The 16,095-nt window shown below is 35.4% G+C and overlaps 2 protein-coding genes across 2 annotated transcripts in view; both read right to left on the bottom strand.

The window, feature by feature from the left end:
- Positions 1-16,095, bottom strand: part of LOC134841450 (vesicle-trafficking protein SEC22b-B-like) — a 105,128-nt gene that overhangs the window by 16,213 nt on the left and 72,820 nt on the right. The window lies entirely within an intron of this gene.
- Positions 2,640-15,705, bottom strand: LOC134841471 (E3 ubiquitin-protein ligase rififylin-like). Its single transcript, XM_063857480.1, has 7 exons — positions 15,261-15,705; positions 11,714-11,894; positions 5,506-5,651; positions 5,143-5,344; positions 4,366-4,539; positions 3,343-3,612; positions 2,640-3,216 (listed from the first exon to the last, which is right to left on the bottom strand). Exons 1-7 carry the CDS (start codon positions 15,371-15,373, stop codon positions 3,061-3,063), a joined length of 1,242 nt encoding a protein of 413 aa, XP_063713550.1. The 5' UTR covers positions 15,374-15,705; the 3' UTR covers positions 2,640-3,060.

Below are 16,095 nucleotides of genomic sequence, written 5' to 3'. Positions count from 1 at the left end.
AAAAACTTGTGAGTGGCCGCTAAAGCAGGGGTGCTTCTCCCAATTCGTTATTTTCATTGAACCCACAACCTCAGGTCTGGAAGTTTAGTTTTCGAGAAAAGTCAAAAAAAGATTCAAAAAACGGTCAAAAAAATTACATTGGTCACTATTCTATTCCGAGGTCCATAAATTAATGTGTAAAAAATTTCGTCGTAGTCACTTCTGGAGGAGAGCTTTTTTAATCCGTTCTATTCATCGAAATCAAAGTGTCAGATTTGGTAGGTTAAACAAAAAAAATCGACCTAATATTCCCCCACCGGCTTTTTCGAAAGCTGTGGAAAAGATGTACAGCCAAAAGAGACCAAGGGAGCATGCAGGCACACTAAAATGTAGGCTGCCATTCTATGGATAGCACTTTTTTGAAAATCGATAAAAGGGTTTTCGAGGAAAAATTTTTCTAACAAAGTAATTAAATTTTCCAGCGTCTCAAAAAAAAAAGTAAAAAACCCAACCTCATACATTTTCATAGCACCTGTTTCTATCAAACAGGAATTCTAAGTAAACATGCCACGAAAGACATTTGAAAGTCCAATTAGCATTTGAACAAAATTACGAAGCGGAAACAAGGCCGACAAAATTTGAGCGGACACCAGTTGAATCGAAAAAAAACTGACTTTAAAAAACTTCAACAAGTTATAAGTACTCCTGAAAGTACCCTGTAGTAACTAGTGCCCAACCAGCACTTAAAATTGATTTGTCATGAAATTGAGCGTGTCAACTGCATTACTATCATAAATGATTCAACTGATTTTGTTAAACTAGTTGTTAACCCAAAACAAAAGTCTAAATTTCGATTTGACAACGCTTGATGTTCGCAAGCGTAAAAATTGAAAAAAATCAAGCGTAGAAAATTTGCATGTTTTCTGCTGTCGGATAACACTATTATATTTTCATATATTTTCAGATGCAAATCTACTCCTAACTCACTTTCTATAGAAAAAGTTTTTGAATTAAATCATGTTCACGAAGTCTATAAATGTTCTGTCAGTGAGCGAAAACATTTTCATCATGCAATGATAGTTTACCAGCATCAACTGATAAACTTTGTTTTCACTCAAAAAAATACATTCAAAAATTTTGACCCGCTATCTGCGAAGGAGCAGGATTTCATACATTTTTGCAAAAATACAAGGAACAAACGTTTGGGCATCAGACTTCCTTGTGTTATATGAGCAAACAACTTTAGAGCGAAACAAAGAAATTGGTAAAGAGTTTCGATTTCTCAAGTTAAATGAACGCAAGCAAAATTTGAGCAAATCATATACAAAGAGTTTATAAACGGGCAGAATTTTTTTTATCGAAGAATGATTGGGTGATACTTTCAAACTTTTCTTGACGCAGCTCCTGCGCTTAATATTTCGTTGCACCATGAAAACTTAATTTAACATCGTGAACCAGCAAACCGTATTGGATTTCTGGCTTGAAATTGGACTAATAAAATTTTGTTACAACCGATTTTAGCACAAAATGTCGCATTTTCGAAAAAATACCGCAATGCCGCCCCAGTTTTATTTTAATTTTCAGAATATGATGAAAAAGTGACATGTTTTTATCTACTGTTACAATTAGATACCAACATGAAATCTTAGGACTATACGCAAAATTAACAAAAACAACATTAAGTTTTAAGCACGTTTTTTGTTGAAATTAATATAGGTAGTTTTTATCAGCATTTAAAGACAACTTAATAATCCTCAACCAGTTAGATAACTTTCTAAATACGACTGAAAACATTCAGACATAATGCTATCGCATGCAACGTTTGGGTCATCTGCGAATAGAAAGACATTTGACTTTGGAGCTGCATGATGCATATCATTTACGTAAATGAGAAAAAGTATTGGTACAAGTACAGATCCTTGACGCTCACCAGTACTGGCTGTGCGCCAATTGAAAACCGTATTGTCTATTTGTACAAACTGTCGCGTATCTGATAGATTGCTTTTAAACCAGTTGTAGCTGTTGCCATGAACTCCATAGCATTCCAATTTATCTTCATTTCTTTAAAAGCCGGCAGTTCGGAGTTTTCAACTCCTTACCTTATTATTTCGGTTAATTCAATTAAAGGATCAATGGTTTGGTAGTTTGTCCAAATCCAAATGGGCGTTTAAAAAATAATTAAAGTGTGTGCTCTATATCGATTTATGAAAAAGTTGAATATAGCCAACAGACATTGGAAAGGGATGAATGAATGCAAGAAAACGGCAAAATATTGAATTAAGCAAAATCAACTTGATGACTGACACTTTTTGATAAACTTGACTCAATGTAAGAAAACTTGATCCGGTTTTTATCGACAGAAACAAACAATTTAACCGGTTTTTCTCGACACAGAAGAAGCATTTTGGAGATTTTTACGCCGTTCAAATCACGCTTGAAAGGGTTTTCGCATAATATATCACTCGACCATCAAACGATTATTTGTGGTAACTGATTTTTTGTACTTCGACTTTAGTAATTCGAGTTTAATGCTAGTTGACTTTTAATGCTAGTTGTCTTTTGTCGCAGTACGCAATTGAACACTAACATTGATGATCTTATCCCCAATTTTCACTATGAATACAAACATGACCTCATTCTGGAAAAACTTGAGAAAACAGGCATTAAACACTTGAACTAACTAAAAGGGACACGTCTAAATGCATTTTCAAAATTTCATGAAAAAAGTTGATTGTAATTTTGCGTTTTGATTTTCTGAAAAATAAAAGGAAATACGAAGAAATAAACAACTAAGGCTAAAGAATAAAGATCATTGGAAGGTATACTTCATTTGATATACTTGCTGCAATCAATTTCATTGACGTTTAAAAACTCCAATACTTTACTAGAGAGCACCAGGAATTAATATGATTTCCAAAGTAATTCTGTTGAATTTCTAAAAACAATACTAGCAATATCTATCACTTTGGAACAGGAGTTTATACACATCAAAATTTTACAATTATGTAACATTGACTTTCATTTGGGATCAGAAACGACATCAAACATCGAACAATTGAAGAATAAATACACAATCGACTGTCATGTTCTGAAGGTGTGCACTGCTCTGACGACATATTGTCGGCAAATTGGGCATTCGGCTAGTTGTTTTCCACAGGTGACACAGGACACCATGTGACCACACTCCAGCAGCACACAATTGATTGGCGCATCCATGCAGATTTTACACGTATCGTCCTAAAAAAACAAGAAACAATTTCCAATTTTTATCAACAAAAAGCCATTAAGCTAAAACACTTATGGCCTTTGGAAAGGATCAGACTAATTAAGATGCGATTAAATTAAGTCGAGATAATTGCCCACCTCGGATATATTCGGCTCGTGGTCATTAAATTTAGCCTTCATGGCTGCAGCTGCTCGTCTCTGTCCTATCTCCTGTCGCCACAACATCTTCGTCTTCTGAACTAACTCGTCTTTTTCACACAGACCTCGTATGACCACAAAATTGTTCACCAGGATCTCCTTAAGCTCACGCACATGTAATTTGTCTATATCCTCTTCGTTGTTGATTGAGCTTAACTGTTTGCGCTCTTTTGGCTGACTTGAAGGCTTTCCGCTATCGTCAGCTGAGCCCTGAAGCCAAAGCAATTAAAGCGGATCATCTCTTCTTTGATACCGTAAAATGCAAATGCAAAACGACCAAAATACATGCCGTTCGACCCTCAAAGTTTTTTTAAAGTATTTTACCGCGACCCCTGGCACGTAACTGTCTGGGGACCTTATTTCTATGGGAGAAATGGAGTTATCGATATCGCCGTAACAGATCTCACGGCAAGTGTTCCGGCCTTAATGAGGCGATTGACGAAGGAAACCCTCCGACTGTGACCGAAGTGGGAACCTAACCCAATACCCTCGAGTTAAAGGCAGCCCTTCTCACCCACTCGACCACGGCCGCCCCACTTACTGTTATTTACCAGGGATTCGACCCCCTCAACTCACAAAGGGGACCCCTTTAGTTTTATTTTACATTCTTTTTTGCCCACCAACTTTTTTAAAAGGTGCCCTTGGTGCCATGTTAACGAACTTTGATGTGCGAACGGGCGTTAAAAAAGGCAACTCAATGGCTGAAACCCTCCAAAAAAGCTCAAAATAAGCCGGAGGCACAGTTGTTTCCGACAAAACAGTGTTTTAGGAAGCCTCGGAAAATCAATTTGGCCGACCTAAAAAAATTGTGACACAATTTTATTATTTTTTTGAAAACCACCCTCCCACTCCTCTCTAGAAAACCCTAGATTCGCCTGTTATGTACTATTCAATAACTATTTTTACTGGCTTACAATTGTTATTCGCCCACGAGTAACGAGTCATCGTCCCGAGAGTACTTACATTAGGCACTGAAGATGAGCCACTGTCGCATTGATAATGTTGCTGTGAGTGGTTGGTTCTGGATGAAGACGAGCTGTCTCCTTGATTATAATTGCTATTGTTGTTGTTGTTATTTCGGTTGCCTGCACCTCCGTTGGTGCTTCCATTATGTTGTGCATCACCATTGGAAGTGAACTGAAATATACCAACTATGCATGCTCAAATATTCATAAACTTCATAATTAAAAAGATATCAAATTATTTTGACGGCTTGAAACAAAATTAATTCGTGAAAACTAATTCGTCTTTTGTGAAGCGCTAAATCGCTTCTTGAAGCGCTAAATTTCGATGGCGCAATCTTTAAGCATTGATATTGAAGGCTTGATTTGATTCATGCAATTTAGGCAAAAAAATGTTTCAAGCATGCAATTTAGGCATGCCAACTTCGGTATTTTTCAAGTGGTTTCCGAAAGCTGGATGCACTCTAAAAAACGGTGTTCAAGCGCTCAAATTAGGCACTAAAATTTTGAAATCGAAAGCTTGAATCGGTTCGTTAAGATGTTTTAAGCAAGCGATTTAGCGCTTCAAGTTGTTGTGATTGCTTCACACGGCTTGCAAAAATTGCTTTTCATATAACATATACGATGATAAATCTTTCTTTGTTTCATTTCCTGGCTAGTTTTGAATTACAACAGCATATGTTTGGAATTTCATAAGCATGGCCTTAATGTTTAATAACTTTTAAGGACCAATACAAAAAAGCTTCATCATATTCCAATTTTCAAAAAGCAAGAGCACCTGATTGGAGTTGGTGTTGTTGTTGGCGTGGGAAGTAGATTGGGACTCCTCCATGACGTCATCCATGAGGAGGGTGACTTGGGGCACATTGGCCAGCAGATTTACCAACTCAGCCTTGGTCAGACAGCCGCGAGTGTCACTCACTCCCTTCGCTCTCAGCTGACGCATCAGGTCACGCACACGCAGACGCACCAGCTGACTCCTATCAAGAACAAGCCTTTTTAAGTCATATTACGCAATTACCAATTACGCAATTTTCCTTTGAAAGTTTTCGAAAGTGTAACATTAAAAAAACTACCATTGTCGATGGAAGTCTCTGGGCTACAAGGTGTTCTGGTTCTATTTTACATTCAACTGACTTGCCTTAGTAGCACTGGTCCCCTGAACACGAAGCAGGAGAGACATGACAAAGAGGGCACTGCAGCTGGCGAGGAGACTCCTCCCCCCGATGATTCACAGGGTAGCACACACGGCTCACAGAAGATCAATTCACAAGTCTCACACTTGATCTGAAATCAAAAATAACACTTTACCAACGATATTCTGATTAGCAGTTTTCAGTAATTTGTCAAACTATCTGTGATCAGCGTTAAGAAAAAACAAGCAATAGAACATATCAAGTCTTTACTTTTTCTCCACCGCTCAAAACGGTTTCAAGTTAATTATTTTGAGGTAGAGTTTTGTAGTGCACGTATCCGAAAATATTCTGTCCACGATTACTCCTTTTTTACAAAGTGCAGCACATTTAGGCCACAAAGGGAACAAGAAAAGCCTTTTTTTTAATGGTTTTTAACAAATTTGTTGGACAACTTTATAAAATTTCCGAAACGATTCTGACATCGAGACAATGAAATGGTGTTGAAATTGATACCAAATTTCAGAATTGCGTTTGAACTGTCAAAACAGCAATGCAACCCGATTGCGCTTTCTAAGACCCATCGATTTATTAATGAACCATTTTTAATTGGCCATCCGTTTTTAAAAATACTTTCAGCTTGGAGGTCAATAATATTTACAAAAAAAGTTGAAGCTGCCAAAAAATTAAGAACTATACACGTACACTGGAACAGCTACTACGATGATAATCACCTGGTCAGTGTATTCTCAATTCATTTTATCCCAAAAAGAATTAGCAAAATAGGCTCGATCGTGATCCCAGGTGCAAATTAGCTCAGTTCAGGGCATCAAACTAATCCCGAAATTAAAATATCTACTGGTTAGACCCTCAAATTGTGCAACCTGTAGTCAAGTAGTAAATAAAGTGCATCACTTTCTTGACTGTCGCTGGCATACCGAAATATCTAGATATCCTGTCTCTGGATTTATCCCCTTAATGCAGCCGCACACGTTCAGCTCACGTAGCACGTAGAGGAGCGGTAGAGAGCTCCTTTCAAGCACTGACTACTACAACGTAGCCGGAGCAATCCAATAGCACAAGACTCTTAACAGCGCAAGATACCATTAAAACCCTTCCAGTGTGGAAACAACGCTTTTTCCATCGCCCATTGTCTTCTGCATTTTCCGTTATTCTCCCACTACTTCACAGAGAAGCTAAGCTCAGCTTCGCACCACTTGCGGTACAACAATGAATGACTATGATTAAAATCAAATAAAAAAATCAAAAATTGAAAGAACCTTCAAAAAATGGTTTTGGTCTAAAATTTAAACTAAAATTGCCTAAAAGCCCAAAATATCCGAGAGAATATTACCTGCACCATTAGAAACATTACAAAAAGCTTTCGGAATGCTACAAAAAAGCCATACTTTCAAAAAAAGTCTTTCCGCGGAAACTAAGCCGACAAAAATAAGCAAATAGACAGTAATCTAAAATAGACAAAAATTATCACTTTGAAAAAAAACAGGTCCCGACTCGAATAGAGCACCCGGCTTTGTCGTCTCACGAAAGAGTACTACAGCAACCTACAGAAAAGCTTAAAATAAAAAAATGGTCAACGGGAACTAACTGACAAAAAAGCCGTTCTCGTCTTAAGCAGGTATGTGAACTTTAACCCAATTGCGCTGGGTGGCTGATTAATTTTGAATTTAATATGAAGCAAGCTGAAACATCTGCCAATCTTGAACAAAGTTGTTTACTGGAGAAACAACTTTGTTCACAATAGTGGAATTTGTTTATGTTTTTTGACAAGTCTGGTACCAAAAAATAAACATGCCCGGGCAGATTCGAACCAGATGTCGTTGCCGCCTCAAGTGATTGCGTTACCTCGGCGCCAGATGGTTGATTGAATTCAAAAAATACCATAGTAGAATAAACAGTCAAGTCAAATCTGCCAAACAAAACTTTACAGAAAATAAAAAAATTGGAAATTTTTGGACATTTAAATAATACGCTGTGCCATCATCTTGAATGAATTCAAAACTAAATTGCTCAAAAAGATTATGAGTCTACATTGCTTTCAGCTGACTGCACACACTCTCAGAACTAAAAATACATCGAAAACCAAGTGAACAAATTAAAACAAGAAAATCGTAAAATCTAGTTCCATTCCTCAAAAATGAATTGAAAAAAAAAAAAAAGTTGAATAAAATTTTACCACAAGCACCCCGCAAATAGGACGGCAAGCATTTGGACGAAGTCAATTAAGCCTACAAAAAATAAATTTTCATCTGAACATTTTTTCAGCTGTAGCCCAAGTAACTCATTGAGTATAAACACAGAAACTCTAGACCAAGAACTAGAGCTGCTAAGAGTGCAACATGGGTGAAAAGGGAGATCTTCTGAAATTTGAGATCCTGTGAACAAAATTATTTATGAAAAAAAAAACAATTGTACCCTGGTCGCAATTTTAACTACCTCAGAGAAAGCTCGATAGGAATTAAGCCTGGTATCATAAGAAAAAAAGCGATGATTCGGATTTCAAAGATAAATTCTAAAAATTTGTGTTACGAGCGAAAATTTGTCAAAGAAAACTCGGTTTTCAAATCAGTGAGACAAATTGATTAAAGGCCTGCTTTTAAAATTCATTCTTCTTCAATTAAAAAATATACATGTCAAAAAAAATTAACATACAATTAAAAAAAAATTAACATTCTTTATTGCATTTGTTTAACCTAAATCAATGGCTTTTTTTGAGAAAAAATAACTGATATTTGGAAAGGATGCCATATTCAATCATCTTGTTGAAAGAATCAGGTTAAAGGATGATTATAGAAAAAAAACTGGGATTAAGTAACATCCTCCCCCATATAGACCAATATAACATCCTCAATACTGTTCCGTGCACTTCACGCAGTTTGGCTAACTCAACGAAAAAAATAAAGGGTTTCACCAGTGGTATTCTAATGAAGCCCTTTCAGCTCTGACTTGGACTTCAAAAAATGAAAAGGTTGTCTCACTGAATTTTACATATGCTAACAAATTGCCAATGCGATGCAGTAAAAGTGACACCAAATAAAAACAGACGCAACTTTGCGAGTAATAGTATAGCAATCTGACGGCATCTACACTAATTATGCATGTAATCAAAACTAGCATGTAACGCACCTACGGTGCTTCGAATTTTTGAAAACTCATGAAAAACTGCACACATTGGACCACAACCACATTGGAAACCAGATCTCGAAAAAATCAAGTCTCCAAAAGTAGAAAAACCTGAGCAGCCATATTTGCAGGCAAGATTTACAACTCCTGGGAGTACCCTGGCAGCATCCAATTACAGGGTTGGGATATTTAAATTTTGAGAATTTTTCGAAACCTAAGTTAATTGAAAAATCATTTAAAAAATCCTCATATCTCGAAAACTGCCAGAATTTGAGCAGCCATGTTTGGAGGCAAGATTCGCAACCCCTATGAGTACTCTGACAGCCCCCACTAAAGGGTTGGAAATTTCAATTTTTGAAGGAAAAAACTTTGTTTTTCTGAAAACTTTTTTGCAAAAAATCACAAAAAAGTCATTTCTCAAAAACTACCAGGAATTGAGTAGTCATATTTGGAGGCAAGATTCGCAAATCCTGAGAATACTCTGACAGCCCCCAACTACAGGGTTGGGAATTTCAAATTTTGAAGAAAAAAATTTAAAAAAATTGTTTGGGTTTACTGAAAATTTTTCGAAAAAAATCACAAAAAAAACGTCATATCTCAAAAAATTTAAGGAATTGGGGAGTCATATTTGGAGGCACGATTCGCAACTCTGAGAGTACCCTGACAACAACAGGGTTGGGAATTTCAAACTTTGAAGAAAAAAATTAATTTTAAGTTTTTTGAAAGTAGACAGCAAGTTTGAGAGTACCCTGACAGCACCCAACTACAGGGTAAGGAAAGATAGAAAAAATATAGAAAATATAAAAAAAGATAGAAAAAAAAGGTAGAAAAAGATGCAAAAAAAAGATAGAAGAAAAAATATACAAAAAAAATAGAAAAATAGAAAAGATAGAAAATCCAGATAAAGATACAGAGAGATTGGAGGCAACCGTTTGACAGTAACATTACTTTGAACTAAATCGTCGAAACCAAATTAAAAATTAGGAGACTGGTAGACACACATTATCAAATTAATTAAAAAAGCAGGTTTTCAGACAGAGAGACAGACTTCATTTGGCCTCGAAAAAAATTACTGAAAAATTAATGACCTTGCGGAAAACTGATTGAAAAATTTTCTTAAGCATTACAATATATGATATAGCTTAAACATGAAAAAATTCTTTCGTTAAACATGCAAAATTATCAAGCTTAAAAATGGGAGATAGCTGTCACTAGCATTTAAATGTAGTATAGATAGATTGGAAAGCATAACGCCACATTGTATAAATATAGAATTTTAAAAAATTGCAAGATATATTGAGTTACAAAAATTTCTGAAATCGAGTTTTCATTATTGTTATGTTGTTTGAAACAAATAGCTTTTTTCAATTCAGTTAATGAATTTAAAATGTATCAAATAAGTTACTTTATTACTATTCAAATTTCAAAGCAAAAACTATCAAAAAGCGGTAAGAGTGCCCCAAAATTGGCACCAATATTTGCAAATTAGGTTAGAAAAAAAGAATAGTCGTAGTAAAACACTCACGCTCACTTAATTTCGCTAGTGTGAACAATTAAATTACAAGTCAACAAAATTGAGTTCAGTGCAATCAAATTTCGAAAAATTTGTTCTTCTGATAATCGGAGCCATTCAGACCAATTTTTTCTCAACACTGATATAACTTCTTCAAAATCAACAACTTTGTTAAATCCAAATCATAGCTTCCAACACCTAGAATGTTCAGAACGATAAGCAGCAAAATTCGTTAAAAGAAGAAAAGTTTGAAAAAACAAACCTAAAAACAATTGGAAAAGTGACAAGTAAAAAATGAGAGAACATTGATTGCGAGCGATACATATTTCACAAAAATAATTCATTTACAGAAAACTTAAGCAAACTCCTTCTTTTCGCTGGGAAAACTAAACATATCATTGAAAAGATTTAACGAACACAAGGAAGCAGAAAAAAAATTGAATTAATACTGAAACTTTCGAAATTCAAAAAACTATATTTGGCCAAAAAACTTGTTTGGAATTTATGATTGACACTATTTTGGATAAAATAACCCAATATGAGAAAAATGGATCAATGGATAATTTTTTTTAATTCCGACGGGAATTCGGCAGATCAATATTGGCATTTGCCTTGCTTTGAACAACAAAAAGATGAATTAAGCTTAGAAGTCAAACCGCAAAAAAAAAACAAGTATAGCCGGTTACTGTGCAAGGAGCACAAAAAGTTCCGACTAGTTTTTTAAAAAATTTACAAGAACTTTTTTTTCTAATCAGTGCAGTTTTTCTGCTTGGTGTGATAAAAGGATCTGACATAAAAACTATGATGTAGGCATATTCGACAGTCATAACAATATAGGCAAACAGGACAACAGATTTTGAAGAAAAATGACTAGAAAAACAAAATATGCAAAAAAAAATAAAACTCACAACAAAATAAAATTAGCAGAAATTTTTTGAATTTTCTGATTCCCAAAATGGAATTAAAAATCTCTTAAAACTATTTTTTTCGGGTAAAAATTAAAAAAAGCATAAATAAGATGTTTTAAACTGCCTAGTTTAAGTATAAATAAGCATGCTCCCTCGCTTTACTCGCTCGAATTTAGACGAAAAATTTCAAACCGGTTTTTCTCGACACTGAGAAAGTTGTTCGAAAAATTTTGAATATCATTCAAATCACGACTGAAAGGGCTTTAAAATCATATATCACTCACCTCTCTCCGTAGATTTGTTGTGGCAGCTGATTTTGCGAGGAAAATAAAAAGAACTAAAACACCGAATACAAAGTTCCTCCCCATTTTTCAAATGGCCGAATCAATCAAATTTGAGCGTGAACAAACTTTACTGAAAAAAAAACAAGACCTATATATGAGTGACAATCACTCCACTTTTTTACATTACAGGGAAGATCAGTTGGATCCGATAATCAAGTACAACTGAGTTTAAACTTTGCCTTTCTATTATATAGACCGGGCATTTTTGGATTATCGCGTTAATAAGTGTCTTGTCGACTCCGTGAGTTGTATTTCTTGTATGACAAAAGAGCAATTAGTAGCAAAATGCTATTGATTTCAGGCATACCTTTCTGCTGAGTAGGTTAAACTGTGAAGAGCAGGATGCGCAGGGCATATCGGCTGAGGAACTGTTGCTGGTGCTACTGTTGCTTCCCACTCCTGCCCCGCCCCTGCTCCGACTGTGATTGGTCAGAAGTATTCCTCCTGAGGAGGATGATATGTGACTCGGATGCGACGGGTTGTTCGACCTAACATCAAATCGACCGACTTGATAACTGAATTTAATAGCTGACATTAAAGATCAGGTGCTTAATGTAGAAAATGCACTGAGCGTTGATCATCGTCATAATCAAATTTGAGTTCATTTCTATCACTCCATTTGAAAATCAAAGATACTTGTTTTGTTCATGAACGCTTGCGTCTTCAGCTTCGAGCCAATGATGAATCTGATCACGCTCTGATCTACGCATGTAAAAATCTGGGCGGTTGCGTTCTGAACTAAGCCAACAGGTGATTAAAAACTGTAACTTTACATTATAGAAAAAAACGACAAACTTTGTTTGAATTTGAGTAGCGTCGAAGCTACTATTTGCGCAAACAAACGAAAAAGTGGAAACAATCGTGATCTTTAATTTCGACTAGATTCGAACTCAAACCTTGAAAGGATCGAAACTTCTGGTTTAACAACCACGCTTTAATCAGTAAACAATTTAAGTTTCATTTGAACAGATACAGCTCTGTTAATTTACCGCAATAAATTTGCAAATAGTAGCAAGGGCCTTGCGTCTAACGAAACTTCGGTTTGTAAAAAGTAAGTCGTACTGAAATATGACAAAACATATTTATTATCTTAAAGCACTCAATCCTAACTTAGTTTACTTACTGATTCTATCGTTTAAAAACTTAGCCAATAGACAGTGGGAAGAGTTTATGAAAGCAAGGAAACAGAAAGAAAAAACTGACTTGTTTTTTGAAAAACAAAAAATATGTGACTTTAAAGTACTTGCAGTTTCTAAAACCAAATATGGTTTACACTTTATTGATAAAAAATTACCCATTTTGAAAAACGTGCTTCAAAAGTGCTTATTCCTCTGGTTAATCTGATAATTAAAATCCACTTTCGCAGATAAATATCAAGTTAAAAGCTTTTGGACATTTGGACAAAATTAGATCAGCATACATTTTTATTTCGCTAGGATATCGCAACACTTTCGTAAATTTTATACTTTTGCTGTTCGATAGTGAAGTTTGCCTTCCTTTAAACAATGTGAATGAACTGAACATTAAGAAAAATAGCAAAAGTCAAATTTGAGAGCAAGCAAAAAAATCAACACCACGTATTGAAGTTTTCACAGAAATTATTGACTCTTAAAATAACACAAATACGCCCGAACACAACTTAATTTTAATTTCAAGGTCTCAAAAATATTTTTCAAACTATTCGCAAAACACCAAAAACATGCTTTGACCACCTATTATTAGAAATATCATCACAAAGGCAAAGCTGTGCTTCGCAAACACTAGCAAGAACACGAAAAAAGCAGCTCTATTAAGTGCAATAAGAAAAAGTAGAAATTGTCGATTTTCAATAGTCGGAACAATTGGGCTGAAATAACCAAGAAGATTGAGCAACTTTTTTACACAAGCTCTCAATATTCACAAGCGCCTTGCTGGGTCCGCAAAAACTGAAGAAAATCTTAATCTCCAAAACAACGAGTGATTTATTGAGCTCTATACAAACGCGCAATCAACAGCAGAGGATTCAAAATCTAGCATCACAACATGGGCAAGTAAAATGTAAAATGACAGACGCGGCGCATAAAACTGCTTTGACGGGGAAAACACAAATTGCAGACGATTCTAAGCATTGGAAACGTTTACCTTCAAGAAACATTTCAAGGGCTCTGCACCTCAAACACATACTCTGATAACTCTCATCTACTTAAACAGAAAAAAAGGTGCAATTAAGCCAAAAGAAGCTTGGCAGATAAATGGAAAACATGGCCAATAGACAATTGGAAAAGAGCCAATGAACGCAATTGAACAGATAAAATACCAATTTTTTTTCTTTCGAAGTTCAAAGAAATTAAATAGATGCCCTTAAAGCATTTTGAGTTTCTTGAAAACTTTAAGGGCATGTATTGGCACAGTATGATTGGCACTTCGTAAATTAACCAATTTGAGAAAACTGGATCAAAAGAAAACTATTTTCGCTGGAAAATCTGAAAACTAAATCCAACTTTGAAACTAGAAGTCGATCATGTTTTTCGAGACCTTTACACTTTTGCTGTTCAATAGTGGAGTTTGCTTTTTGAGAAAAAGGAAACAAATTGAACTTAAAAACAAAATCCAAACCGCAAAAAAGTGAACTTGAGCCTGGACAAATTTAAAGACTTTCTCTGAAAACAAAAACCGAGTCATAATGACTTTTATAAGAGTACTCACTACGGTCATTACTCTCAAATAATTTGAACTTATTAAATTTGTGAGAAGAACTTTAATTGAACTTTGACCACCTATTATTAGAAATATCATCACAAAGGCAAAGCTGTGCTTCGCAAACACTAGCAAGAACACGAAAAAAGCAGCTCTATTAAGTGCAATAAGAAAAAGTAGAAATTGTCGATTTTCAATAGTCGGAACAATTGGGCTGAAATAACCAAGAAGATTGAGCAACTTTTTTACACAAGCTCTCAATATTCACAAGCGCCTTGCTGGGTCCGCAAAAACTGAAGAAAATCTTAATCTCCAAAACAACGAGTGATTTATTGAGCTCTATACAAACGCGCAATCAACAGCAGAGGATTCAAAATCTAGCATCACAACATGGGCAAGTAAAATGTAAAATGACAGACGCGGCGCATAAAACTGCTTTGACGGGGAAAACACAAATTGCAGACGATTCTAAGCATTGGAAACGTTTACCTTCAAGAAACATTTCAAGGGCTCTGCACCTCAAACACATACTCTGATAACTCTCATCTACTTAAACAGAAAAAAAGGTGCAATTAAGCCAAAAGAAGCTTGGCAGATAAATGGAAAACATGGCCAATAGACAATTGGAAAAGAGCCAATGAACGCAATTGAACAGATAAAATACCAATTTTTTTTCTTTCGAAGTTCAAAGAAATTAAATAGATGCCCTTAAAGCATTTTGAGTTTCTTGAAAACTTTAAGGGCATGTATTGGCACAGTATGATTGGCACTTCGTAAATTAACCAATTTGAGAAAACTGGATCAAAAGAAAACTATTTTCGCTGGAAAATCTGAAAACTAAATCCAACTTTGAAACTAGAAGTCGATCATGTTTTTCGAGACCTTTACACTTTTGCTGTTCAATAGTGGAGTTTGCTTTTTGAGAAAAAGGAAACAAATTGAACTTAAAAACAAAATCCAAACCGCAAAAAAGTGAACTTGAGCCTGGACAAATTTAAAGACTTTCTCTGAAAACAAAAACCGAGTCATAATGACTTTTATAAGAGTACTCACTACGGTCATTACTCTCAAATAATTTGAACTTATTAAATTTGTGAGAAGTTGCAGGCAAAAGAGTATTTTAGTTCTAGATTATGTTGACCACTAAAGGTTCTGTTAATACAAACAATCTGACCAACCTTTGTCGTGGATAGTCGTTAGGCAGACCACTGTAGTTAGATGTAGGTACTGTTTGATTATTACTGTGACGGTTCTGGTTTCCCTTCGGACTTCTGCTAGCACCGGAGCCCATTACCAGACAAAAAGTCCAGGCAACCGGCAACGAGCAATCTATTCTCACATACAGTCTGACAAGCCTTTTTCATTTTATCCATTAATTTACAGACGTTAATTTGATCCCGTAAGGTGACCTTTGCAGCACTCCGTCTCTAGTTGTTGGCTTCAAAATTCGGACACGTAGTAGATGCGAACGAGTTAAACAGAGCTTGGTTACTAGTCAATCATAATTCCTCGTACCAAATTATCTGAAAGTTGTAAAACTTGTTTAATAAAAGCAGTTCTTCTATTTGTCAGAAAAATGTATTCGGCTTTTGTCTACGTCTATGCTTAAACGGTTGGCTGAACGTTGAGTTCTAGATTGAGAAAAACTAATATGCAAATAAATACCTTCAGACTTTCGGACCCTTATTAGATTCGCCAATTACAGCGCGCCATTTGACAGACTTTCGAGAGAAGCATGATGTCATGATTAAAAGTGGTATTATGGAACCGTACTTTTCTCTAATAAACCTTCAACGCTTACATGTTTAGCTTTGTAAAAAGCACAAACAAATCACTTTTCAGAAAATACCAATGGCTTTTCACAAGCTCCAAATATACGTCGCGTCATAAAACCAACATTGTCTGTGAATATAGCGAAGTTTTTTGACGCTATTTTTATTTCCATTTGCGTAAGAGTTTGATGACACATTTCAGCTTCAGGGAGCTTCAGTTTAGGCTTTTCAAAAACAATTT

The sequence above is a fragment of the Symsagittifera roscoffensis genome, chromosome 3 (genome assembly GCF_963678635.1).
Source record: "Symsagittifera roscoffensis chromosome 3, txSymRosc1.1, whole genome shotgun sequence".
NCBI classification, from domain to species: domain Eukaryota; kingdom Metazoa; phylum Xenacoelomorpha; order Acoela; family Convolutidae; genus Symsagittifera; species Symsagittifera roscoffensis.
Note: the sequence above shows the minus strand (reverse complement) of the source record. Positions and strands in the feature narration are given on the sequence as shown.